This window comes from Lates calcarifer, linkage group LG18 (assembly GCF_001640805.2).
Source record: "Lates calcarifer isolate ASB-BC8 linkage group LG18, TLL_Latcal_v3, whole genome shotgun sequence".
Classification (NCBI taxonomy): domain Eukaryota; kingdom Metazoa; phylum Chordata; class Actinopteri; family Centropomidae; genus Lates; species Lates calcarifer.
Window position 1 is genome coordinate 17,008,254 of NC_066850.1, and position 13,238 is coordinate 17,021,491.

The following is a 13,238-nucleotide window of genomic DNA, read 5'->3' on the forward strand; positions in this document are numbered from 1 at the left end:
TAGAGACCATAAAAGTCCATATATAAAGAGGTATTCAAACTGTAGAGAAATATACAAGAATATTTACATGTCACTGACAGCAACAACTTTATTTACTGTGGTGCTTGAAAGTTTATGAACCCTTTAGAATTTTCTCTATAAGTCCTAAAAGTAGATTAATAGAATCCAATTAAACAAATGAGACTACAATTTTATGCTTTATCATGTATTTATTGAGGAAAATGATCCAGTGTGACATATATATCTGTAAATGGCAAACATCTGTGAACCTCTCAGATTAGGACTAATTTGAAGGTACAAATAGAGTCAGGTGTTTTCAATCAATTGGATAACAATCAGGTGTGACTGGATGTCCTGTGTTATTAAAAAAAAAAAAGTCTGATCTTCACAACGCATGTTTATGGAGGTGTAAAAGAGTTGTTGACACTCATCAGGGAAAAGGTTACAAAACCATCTCTAAAGAGTTTGGACTCCACCAATCCACAGTCACACAGATTGTGTACAAATGGAGGAAGTTCAAGACCATTGTTACCCAATATTACCAAATATAATGACAAGAGCATTGTGTTTAATGTTAACGAGGTCACAAGGGAACCTAAGGTAATTTCTTAGCAACCAAAGGCCCATCTGCAGTTTGCTAAAGATCACATGGACGAATCAGAAGGCTAATGGAAAAATGTTGTGTGTATGGATGAAAGCAAAATAGAACTTTTTGGTTTAAGTGTTCGGAGAAAGGAAAACACTGCATTCCAACATAAGAGCCTTATCCCATCTGTGAAACATAGCAGTGGTAGTTTCATGGTTTGGGCCTGTTTTGCTACATCTGGGCCAGGGCGGCTTGCCATCATTGATGGAGCAATGAACTCTGAATTATACCAGTGAATTGGAAAACGTCAGGACATCTGAATCTCAAGAGAAAGTGAGTCATGCAGCAAGACAATGACCCTAAGCACACAAGTCCTTCTACCAAAGAATGGGTATAGAAGAATAAAGTTATTGTTTTAGAATGGCACAGATATGTAATATTGGATCATTCTCCTAATTGGATTCTCTTTATCTACTCTTAGGACTTGTGTGAAAATCCAATGATGTTTTAGGTCATAGTTTGTGTAAGAAGTGTAGAAAATTCTAAAGGGTTCATCACTGTACAATATAGCCATTAATCATGATGTTAATGTTACCTGCTGTAGTAGGAGCCATTCCTTTCTTACAGTAGGCAAACATATTGCTATTGTGAGTATATCTCATTGTGGTGATTTTGTATGTTACTCATCTCTAGTGAGGTGTGTCTATGCCTTTATTTTTAATTCTAAATAGGTTCATAAATTAATGTAATGTAGTGAAGAGTTCTGTGCCAGGTCTCAGACTACAGTCTCACAGCTGGTGTTAAGTCTAGCTTTTTATATAGCCTTATGATAGACAGTGCCAAGAACCAGAGGCTATAGGGGTGGCAAGGTTGTGTCTTCAAGTTCAATCAAGTTCTAGTGCATGAATCAACCATTATCATAAAAACTTCATAATGTTTAACCACAGAGTGCCTAGTATGCTGGCACTGTTGTGTACTGTTCTTTATTTTGCAGTTCTGAAGATCTAAGATTGATCTGTGTTTTGGTAAAGTGAGGATAGTTTTTTAAAGGTACAGTGTCCCTCTGCAACATTTCTGCACAATGTGGAGATGAACTTTATTCCACTTTCAATATACTTAAATTAATGTGAGTCTTTGATGTGACTTTGCTGTGTTCACCTGCTGTACACCTGCCTTTACTCCCACACAGAACAAGCTCTGATCAAACACACATCTGGCACCATCCACATTCAACTGCTTTGCACAGGTTCCTGTGGAGCAAAGGTTCAAACCTGCGGGGAGGCAGAGCAGCCACACAAAGATCCATTCTAGCCTCTGTGGCCTTAGAGCTACAGATGTGCCATACACAGGTTAGACTGCACCTGAGAACTTCCTGGCTGGTACTCCAGCATTTATTCCACCAATTTAATGTCCCTTTGTCCCACAGGCTAACTAAACGTTTTTCTAAAACAGATTATAATGCTGTTGCAACACTGCTTTTCTGATGTCACTCACTGCTACTAATGATTTCTTAACTTTTATGACAGATGCAATATATATTTTAATCAAGGTCGGTCCTTGCAAAGGAATAAAATCTGCTCTGTCACAAATTTCCCCTCCACAGGTCAGTCATATAGCTGAGAGCTTAACAAAGAAAAGGCAAATACCAAATGAGTTACAGCACACATGATCCAGAGCATATACCTGCATTTAGTCTTTTTTTTCCACATGACAGTTGAATGGAAAAAAAACCCAAAGAGAAAGCAGGGGAGAGAGTGTGGTTTATTTGTGAAGAGTTTCACCAACATCAAAAAGAGGACTAAAGGTAAGAGCACTGGTGGTGGATGTTGCTCAGGGGAGGAGGTTCCCACCTCTGCTGCCTGCCCAACACATTAATTCTAACCCCCTGTTCTCAGCATCACACAACGATTGAATGATCCACTTTGGCATGAGGGCCGATTCCCCTTCCTACGCCGCTGTTTGGATTAAAAAAGTGCTGGTTTCTCTCGGTTCATTCCCTTGCTGCTACTGCGACCATTCAATCACAGTACAGCTCAACCAAACCCATTAGGTCAGAGGACTGCACGGTGTTCATTTCACTCACTTTTTGCTCCTGGATAAGAAGCAGTCCTTCAAGGCAAACAGGGAACATGCCCAAATCTCTTTAACATTCAGATAAATAATTAACTTTGTGTCACCATAGGAAACACGGTGGTGACTCTTCTGTAAGACAATGTGCCAGTGCTGGAGATTTCAAACACAGGAAAGAGGAGCAGTAGAGTTTGTTCAAAGATGTCCAATGATTGAATTTTCACCAGAGTTGTTGTCATGTCTTGTGGCTGCTGCTAAATAAATCTTATACCTGGTTACTTTAAACACTCACATCGATGAAAGCACCTTCAATTTGGATTAAGTGTCCCTAATAATATGACCCAGCACTGGCACTTTGTCCTGCAAAGGAGGGCATATCAAAGGAGGGTTGTGGGACTCAGGCACATTTCCCCAGGATGTAGGACCCATGCTAGTGTTACATATTCTACAACAAGTTACAGGTGACAAACGAGACGTTTTCCCTTTTTCACAGCACAGCCTCTGGTGAAGGAGTGAAATCAGTGGAGTGGTGAGGTTACAGGAAGCGAATTCCCGCTCCAAACTGGACACCATCACATATCCTGTGAGAGGAAAGAGGAGAGAAGAAAGTGAGGTTAGGACTGATCGGCAGGCCTATTATGAAGCTTCTTCACCATATATAACTGATCCGCTCAGTAAATAAACCGCTGCACTGACTTCTGTGAGTTCACATGTTTTCTTATGCTGAACTTCTTATCTCAACCATTACAGGTGGGTGTGGACAGGTGTGCCCTCTGTTGTAACCATACCAGTTGTGCAGGATTATTAGCCTGGATATGTTACTCTTTAAAAACCCTGTTGTTTACTACAGCGACAAGGATGGACAGACATGATTGAATGAAAACTGAACAACACCTACTTAGCTCACACATGTTCACAATGCTAAAAGGTTAGCAGGTGTATATTTACCACGTTTACCATCTTAGTTTAACATTTTAGCATGCTAATATTTGATCATTTGCACTGAACACAAAGTATAGCAGAGGCTAATGGAAACCTCATTGGTGACTACAGTTCATCCTGATGGGGATTAGGATTGTCTGAACCACCTTTCATGGCAAGCTCATCCAACAGCTGACAAGATATTTCATAGACACTGTCACAGACAGACACACACTACCATTCACAGAGCCATGCGCCAACATGGCTAAATATATGGGAATTCTTTGGCTGTAAATCAGGGGGACACATCATCAGTAATGGTGAGTAGTAGTAGTAGTAGTAGTAGTAGTAGTAGTTGCACAGTATTCTTACCTGTCCCCACTCTGAACTCCCATGGGCACACAGTAGTTGAGCTCCAGTCTGGCAATGTTTCCAAGCCGCAGCACGATGCCTGCTCCATACGACCAGCGAATACACTCGGCTAGCTTCTGAAGGTGCGCCCGGGGACCCTCACCTGCATCAATAAGAGTCAACCAATGAATGTGGCTGAGATAAGTGAGGAGCTCTGGCTAAATATTCAGAACAGTTGATTAGTCTAAATGAGTTTTTAGCATCTGTACATTATTACTATTACAGTCAGACTTGACTGTTGAGTGAACCCACCGTAGTTGAGGTTACAGAGGTTGCCAGCATTGAGAAAGAAATGTGTCCTGAAAAGGTCTCCAAAACCACCCTTGCCTGGTCTGAAGGGCAGAGGGGTGTAGAGGTGCAGGCCTCCTGCCCAGTACGCCTCTCCACCCAGATAATCTCCTGGAACACACAGACGAACAGGGCATACATGGGACACATCTCTAATAAAACTGTCTAATCAGAACTAAATCATCATTCTGATTATTCAGCTAAACGCTGTGATCCAGGTTACTAACTCAGAAAAGACAGGAAGCTCCTCACTAGAGAAATATTCTGCTTTCTCTCTCTCATGCTGTGTGGTTGTTAGATTTCTGTGTTTTTATGAACTGTTTATATATGCTGGAGTTTTGTATGTGTGTAGCAGGCCCTGTATTGTGTTAGATCACGCACAGTATCTGTACTGTTATAGTCTTACAAACTTACAAACAGTGTCTTATCTTTTCTGCTTAGATTTTGACCTGATACTTGAACCCAGCTCGTAACCTTACCCCCAGAAAACTAAGTACAATTAAAGGCAACTATGTTTTCTATATCTGGTCGATATAAACAATCGTTACCTTCACTTTGTGGCCCAATGCTGTACATCCCAAATCCTCGTACACTGGTGGGACCTCCAAGGTAGAACCTGGACAAAATACATGAGTATCACATCATCACCTCAGAGTTCAGTGTTCACACATAGTGAAACCGACAAAGTAAGTAAATGAAGTATAGTTCATTTCTTAAGTGAAAAACAATAACACATTAAAAGACTTGTTTTTTTTGGCCCATCTTAGTGATAACTTTAATTAATAAATGAATCAAATGAATATAGTTTTTTCTTTTAAAATGCATGTTTAGTAATTTCAGAGCAATTCATTAACATTAATTCAGCAACAGCCCAGCTTTCATCTAACTGCATCTTATTATCCATAGTGATTTGCTGAGGTCTCCAACAGGAGCCGAGGATGTGTCAAATCCAGGTGACAGACCTGTCAGCAATGCATGATGGTTGTCCTCCAATAGGATAAAGCATTCCACCCCACAGAGAAGCTGACAAGACCTGAGAGGACACAAAACAGCCCCTTTATACACTTAAAACCTCTCACAGAACATATTCAGTCAAACAGGAAAACAGGACAGTCAAAAAAAAAGCATTACATATTTACTGCTTCTCTGTACTTTGTTGCCCCCTAGTGGTTCTTTAAAGAAACTACAATTACAAGTACACAAACCATGAACCAAAAGATCTAACAAAAGTTTAGGCTGCAGCTTTTTTAAAGCAAATGATGTTGACGAGGTCTGACTTCTCACTTACTGAGTCCCAGAAGAGCCGTCTGTTAAGCTGCAGCTCAAAATCCTCTTTCAAGAAGCTGGCGTCTCCTCCAGTGTATCCAGCCAGCTCCTGCAGGACAAACACACAGACACCTCAGTGTCATGGCTGGACATTGGACAATATAAAAAGAGTACACCCAGCCATTTTGATATCCTACACTGGTCCTTTCCTCTTGTATTCAGCCCTCAAACTTAACACTTCTTCAAAACAAGAGAAGACTTCTGAACAAGGTGAGACAATGTCTACACATGTGTATGTACATGTATGTATGTATAGAACTGGTTTTGATGTTGTGGGTGATGGATGAGTAGTGCAAATAAAACAGGAGGATTAACTATGCACACACATGTGAAGGTTTACCTGGTTGATCCGGAGTAACGCACCTCTGCTCGGGAAAATGGCAGAATTCCTTGAGTCAATTGACACAGTGTGCTGCAAACAAAACCAACATGTGGACACGGTTTACTCAGAAACACTTCCTGTAAATTATTCACATAAATGGAAGATATGAAAAAGAAAAGACCAGGGATGCACAGTGATATTTTCACAGCACTGGCACTGGTTTTCATATCTGCTGATATCGATGATTAACTTTTTAGGCTGACTGATAGGTGACATTAATTAAATATGCACACATGACAAGGCTGAATGTGTATTCTGCCAATGTGGCACATCAGAGTGCACTGTTTGTCACTGCGTCTTTGCAGTGCTGTTTGTAGCTCTCAGGAAAGGGAATATGGTTCTTACATACAGTTTCCATCTTGTTCAAGTTTAAAAGATTTTCTTCATTTTTTACAATGTGTATATTTAGGGGGAGAATCAAATGTTGTTTGTCCTGTTTTATGGCTGTATCTGCAACAAGTGGGTCATCACAAGAAGAGTAACAGGTTAATTACAGTACAGGAGATACTTGGTGTTCTTCTCTTCAATTACATTTTAAAAATGGTATCTGCAATCAGCCAAAATGGGTTTGAAAATATCAGTAAAACTCCAAGGTAGTGCATCCCTTGAAAAGACAGTTTTCAGAGGAGACAAAATGACATAAAGCAAAAAGTCAAAAAGTCTCCAGTTTGTACCGAGAGAGCAGATTTCAGCGAGTGTCCACTCTCCTCTCGCACGGCAAAGGAAGCGCTGCGGGCCAGGCAGCCCAGCTCCCTCCATACACCCTCCCACTTCAGTGTGTGGTTTGTCATTCCGAGAGGAAACTGAGGGAGGACAGCGAGGTGGAGAACTCTGTTACTGAAATCTTTATCCCAACTTTTTTAAAAATTACTGTACATGCATGTTTGCATTGTTTCAATACAAATCTTTCTAATGACACTGGTGGGCCCTTTCAAAAGACAACACAAATGCACACACACACACACATTCTTACGTTTAGTTCTGCAGACAGGCCTCTGTCAGTCTCTTTTAAGGAGCTCCATGGGAACTGACCGGTAACTTTGTACATGTTGAGTGTGAGGCTGAAACAGAGGACACCAACATTGAAAACACCTCGGAAAACTCTTTCTTCCTGATGCCTGTGCTGTTGTAAAGAGGACTGCATTTCTCCTGAGTATCTGTATTTAATGAGCTGAATGAGCAAAAACACCAGCCTCAGAGGAACGGTTTGTTTTGCATTTTACTAATTCTTCTCCGCCTACAATGCTTAAGGAAGATTTGGTTCTTGCAGTCCTACCGGACAGTGACAGAGCATATGTGGGACCTGTGCTGCTGACATACTTGCGTTCAAAATGTCCGGGCTGGGGCTTGAAAAACGACAGGCCGTAGGATGTCTCCTTGGTCCCATAGGAGAACTGGAAGGTGAGTTTCTCAGCTCGACCGAACATGTTGGGAAGTTTCAGACCCAGCACCTGGAAAACAGGACAGAGAGTCACAAACACTTGATAGCTGCTAACCATGTAACTCTGTGGTGATGATTATGACTTTAAAAAAATGGCTCTTTAACACAGTAAATATTTCTCGGGTCAAATATTAATTTCACTGGAACAGCAAAATCTAAATGATATTCAGCTGTTATTAATGCCATATGCTTCCCTGTCCTGACATGTCAAAAGACCAGTGCCTTCTCCAACACAATCAACTCCAAGTTTTCTGGATGTAAGATCCTTGAGACAAATCAGGGGCTCCGGCATTAACACAGTATTGTCCCACTACATTCTTTTGGCATTCTGGCAGCAAAGCATCTCTGTATCCTTTTTCCCCAGAACTGAATCTCATCAAAGTACATTTTGATCCCTAAATGCAGAGACTTGATATTGACGTAAAACCTTTATCTGTCTTTATTATTTATTTATTATTGAATTTTTTTTTCATGTCAACTTATTTTATTTACTGAGTTACTGCCTTTTGAATTATATTGTCTCCTTGGCAAGAGCTTAGCCACTCTATATGCTGGTTGACCCTTCTTGTTTCTGTGTGGGTGGGGGTGGAGTTTGAGTTGGTTTGAAATAGAATGTATCACATGTCATATGTTGTATGACTGATATTTACATCATAAAATAACAAAATGCATTGAGGTTTAGAGATGCCGGTATTAAAATGGAAATTTTACTATTTCATTTAAGTAAAGAAATCTTGAAATTTTATGAATTGAAAATTAAAAAGTAAACTGATAAATCATTTTCATTGTAGCCCTACCATAACACACTACAGCAGTAAATCACACAAGCAAGCAATAAAATAAAATCACATTTAGGAAGGTCCATCACATCTTAGGGAAAGTCAAGAGTTCTCGATTACACTGCAACAAAAAGTTCATAAACTTTTTTTACTGCTGTGTAAAGTTAAATCAATGTCCATATTACTGGACCCAGTACAATGGAGAATATGAGTAACATGAATTACATGTATGTGTTGGTGCTCTCACCATGCTTCCTTCATTGTTGCCGACCATGGTGTTGTAGCTTCCCGTCAGTCTCTTGATCTCTGTCACCTCAAAGGTTACATCTAGACCATTGGGCAAAGCGTCTGCACCTGAGGAGGGAGAACCAATTAGGATGAGACGAGGTTTGTATAAGGTTTGTGCCTTCACATTCATGTCAGCTAAGAGTGCAACTACTGTCTCATACAAAACCATTTCAAAAGCAAGAGATTGCCCAAATCCCCAGTCTAAATACTATCATTTCTACCGATGAATCAGTTACCTTCAGATGTATCAATAAGAACCTCCACCTCATTGAAGATTCCCAGGCGGAGCAGCCTCTGCCTGGCAACGTGAGCTTTTTTCATCACCTGTAACCAACACAAGAACACAATGATTGACTTAGTAAACCTCAACTTATGGAAATGTCAGCTTTCAATCAAAGCCAATGTGTTGTAATACCTTAAAGCAGAAGATGGCTGCTAAAAATCTCCTTAAAGCTGATGACTATTCTTCACAGCTCAAAGATATTATCATGCTTTGCTGTGCATTACAGTCATAAATACATACATCAATTAGGTTTTTGGCGTGGAAGACGTCAGAGATCTCGTAGCCGAGCAGATCCTCTTTAGTTCTTCCAAGACCCTGGATGTTGACATGTTGGACAACCACCTGCAATCAAGGACATTTTATTTGAATTACTTCCGTATGACCATCACATGTGGATGACAACATCTTTAAAAGCTGATTTTCTTCCTTGTTCAAGCATGCTTATGTACATTTACTGCATAATAATAATAATTTCCACAGAGTGTTGGCAGGATAAATACACACATACTGTTACTACAGATTCTACAACTGAATTGAAAATTTAAAAAGACACATCAAGGATGAGGAGGGATAAATGTAAATGCAATGCAGGTACTACTGCACAGTGGCAAGAACAAGAATGTGAAACCCTTTGGAATTAGTGGATTTTCTGTTGCTCATTAAATGGAATCTGACGTTCCTCTAAGTCACAAGTACAGACAAACACAGTGTGCTTAAGATAATAACACACGAACAGTTAGAACCTTCACTGTGTTTATTGAACACACCCATTAAACATTCACATTGCACATGGAAAAAGTAAGTGAACCTTTGGATTTAATTACTGGTTGAACCTGCTTTGGCAGCAATAACCTCAAACAAGCACTTTGACTAGCTGCAGATCAGACCTGCACAACGGTCAGGAGGAATTTGGGTCCATTCTTCCTACTGAACCGCTTACGTTCAGCCATATTCTTCAGATGTCTGGTGTGAACAGTTAAGTTAGGTTCAGGTGCCATGGACACCATGGCAGACCTGAATCACCTCCATTTATTGACAGGTGAATATCTAAACTCTCTGTTCTCTTTCCTTCAAGGCATGATTACATCAGCAGATTCTTCTTGTGACCAGCAAACTCAAAATGTTTTTTAAAGTATTCTATATAAGTAAAAATAGCTCTAACCCACACATTCAGTTCATAACTGAAACTTAGATGGAGCTGTGGTCATTTTTTTAAAGCGTAATCCTAAAGCTCAAATCAATGTTGTACACTTCCAAACATGGCTGAAACCTAGAGTATAACTTCTAACCCATTGATTACTGTTACAATAACCTTTACATTAAAAAAGATAGGTGTTGTCTTCTTAACTACTACAACTGCTAACTACGTGTGGATACTATCATTTTTAAATATTACATAACAGCTGCTGTGGTGATATTACTACTTACATCTTTGTTTTCAAGGATCTCCTGCTTGGCCTCCTGCTCTGGCTCTGGAGGCTCCACCCAGTCGTCAGCATTGACGCCCAAGTCCCGGCCATGCATCGGGAGAGGATCCAGACTCTGCGCCAGTCATGAGGACATTAATGTGAATTACACTGCCTGTTCTATCTGATGCAAAAAAAAATTACATGTAATACATCCAATTTTGTTGTTGAGACTGTGTCCATAGGGAAGTTGCACATCTGTGAAGCTGTGTTATTTTGTTCATTTCAAGTAGAACATCCTGCCAGTTGCATCTTACTTTGGTGTTTATGTGTGCTTCACTGTTGTAGCCGGTAAAGTGCATTTCATACCATCGTAGGTCAATAATACATCAGTCACTGCGACTTCCCTCACTGTCCAAGCCTCTATTATGGGCTGAGGTGGTCTTCTTTTGTATATATTTGGCTTACAGGGTAAGGTGAAAGCACAACCGTTACACCATATAATTAGGCTTCACACAGTCCAATACAAAGACTCCTTTAGGGGACAGCTAAGTCAATGGGTGGGTGCTTTATGTAGGGACTCAGCAAGTGTCTCATGTCCTACAGCCAGTGAAAGTCACAGCACAGTTCAGACAGTGTAGTCCTTAGAGGCGTTGACATGTTAATGAAGTGAAAGAAGTTACTGTCTGGGGAATTTATAAAAAATATTGATTTGATTTAGCTTCTGGGATATCTGGCTACTGAGGTACATAATTCTAAGACTATTTCAAAGAAGTGAAATCATTTCCCGTAATTCTATCATTGTTTAATAAAATGTTTCATCATTTTATTCTCTGTAAATACCACCCCAACGCACAGAGGAGAGCCCAGTGAAATATGACCGTAATAAATATAACTGATGACATCAAAATTTGCATATGCCGATCAGTCTGTAGCCAAATAGCAGCGCAACGTGCAATTGAATTATGTTACATCGTTTCTCCACCAACAGTTCTCACGTTTACACTCGTTTCACTCTGTCACCGTCTGCTGCTTTTCTGATCCAGTGTCACAAAACATCGTGTACAGATGCTGGGGAGTCTGCAGGCTTCAGCACACACTGTACAGGGAGGTCACGGGCAAAAATACATGGACAGGCTAAGTGTCCAGAAGAAATTAGGTTTACCTTAGCATGGACAGTCCCCATGGTAAATGCCCGCTCCTAAAAGTCTGTTCAGTCGGGGTTAGCTGCTCTACACGACGGAGAAAATGAAAAATGACAGCGACTACTTTCTCCAGTACCAAACCCCCTTCAAGGGAGACGCCATGACAGTCGGTGAAGTCTCGTGTTGTGTTCGTGTACTCTTCCTACAGTACGTCAACTCGGGTTTTTAACGTCTTATTTATTGACATTTACAAATCCCTATTCCCTATTATGTTTTCTGTGGAAAAACTCCTACATTGACAGTAAAAAAAAAAAAGTCTCTGTCAACTGTTGAAGAAATTAGCTGAGAATAATGAAAAGTGTATTGTAGACCCCAGTGTTTCTGTCTCAGAAGTTAAGAAACATACAACAGAATGAAAAGGTGGGTAGTATGTAAGAGCTGCCTGCTGCAGTAATATTATAAAAGTACAAACAGCCTTTCGCTTCACTGACATAATGCCAGGCCCAGAAACAAACTCAGCTGCAGCTACACCGTTGCAACATTAGAGCATGGTCATATTTAAAATGTAAAACTTAATTGGCACCACATCGCGAATAGGAAAGCTACCAACTGGGATGACAATGTCAATGCTCATAAATTTGTTGCTCTTAAAGGCATCACCGTGTCCTCTCTCTGTGATTGGATAGAAATGAAAACGCATTAAAAGGTGGGGCCAAAGTCACCTCTAAATGTTGACGGAGCTTCTCCAGCAGATGGCGAACTTTCATTTCATTTCAAATGGAACATGTCCCGCAAGCTTCTAGACGGAACACCCGTAGACTGCATCTTAGTCTGGTATGAGATTTTCGTTTCACGGCCAGCTTCAAGCTTGTAAGTGTGTTTCATTGTTGTAGCCTGTAAAACGTTTTATAATGCCGTCCCAGACATAGTTTTAGGTCATTAATGCATACTTCTTTATTTCTCAGAAAAATGACTTTGCGTTGCATGTATATTTTTTAATAAAAACGCAATTTTTAAATACACAACTGAAGTTACCTGAACTGTGGTCGTTGAACTTCCGGAGCTCCATGGTTTCAGCCAGGGGGAAACAACGAGGAATATTGTTTACTGTACTATTGCTTCACTTAGAGGGACTTCAGTAGTGACTAGTGACATAGCTGGATTACCGGACTAATGACATGTGGCCCCCATTGAATATGTATTTAAACACATTTCCCCACGTTTGCTCTAGACTATGTCAGGTAGTGTGTGATATTTTACTTATTTAAATTGTGTAGGACTGCTCACGGTGCTTAATGTATTTACACTAGATATAATATGCTGCATAATGTAAGAAAGCACCGTTGACGTTGCTGCAAGTCGAGGTGCTAGCTTGAGACGTTACACGTGCCTTACGTCAGAAGAGCACAACGAAGAAATTTTGTCAAACCCATTCCTGGGACTCTATGGACACGTCAGACATCAATTAACGCCACTTCTGACAGGTGTGTTATGAGCTCACGAGCATCTCAATCAATCAATTTCCTGTTGAATTCGCAGCGCCGCTATTGCCCTGTGATGAAAACTCTCAATCTTCACGTTAAAGCAACTTTAAGGTCTTTAGGGCTTTTCAAGTCATGTTTTAGGTGGATTTGGTCAACCAGTTAAGAGAAGTAAATCAAGTTATAAAACATGCCATTTCCTTTTTTCCGGTAGGTGGCGCTATGACCATAATTGAATATCCGACACTTTGCGTCCCCACTCCAGGTTGGGAAGTAGGCTAGAAATCTCATATCTCATATGAGGGGTCCTCCTGATAGGGACCATATACAGTAGCCTAGTAGCCTATTTTTATCACGGGTTTTGGGGGAACCCTGTGTAGCCTACCTCCACCATGACGCTGCGCTGTTCATGCTAATTAAATACTCTCTCT

General features: G+C 40.4%; 1 protein-coding gene across 1 annotated transcript; it reads right to left on the bottom strand.

The window, feature by feature from the left end:
• Window positions 1–2,329: 2,329 nt before the first annotated feature.
• Window positions 2,330–11,518, bottom strand: samm50l (sorting and assembly machinery component 50 homolog, like). The gene is made up of 15 exons (XM_018697165.2): window positions 11,347–11,518; window positions 10,204–10,317; window positions 9,016–9,117; window positions 8,729–8,816; window positions 8,452–8,558; window positions 7,305–7,435; window positions 6,958–7,045; window positions 6,659–6,787; window positions 5,943–6,014; window positions 5,565–5,651; window positions 5,239–5,309; window positions 4,825–4,892; window positions 4,241–4,387; window positions 3,950–4,091; window positions 2,330–3,237 (listed from the first exon to the last, which is right to left on the bottom strand). The coding sequence occupies exons 1-15, from the start codon at window positions 11,365–11,367 to the stop codon at window positions 3,192–3,194; spliced, it is 1,413 nt and encodes a 470-aa protein (XP_018552681.1). The 5' UTR covers window positions 11,368–11,518; the 3' UTR covers window positions 2,330–3,191.
• Between the last annotated feature and the right edge of the window lie 1,720 nt (window positions 11,519–13,238).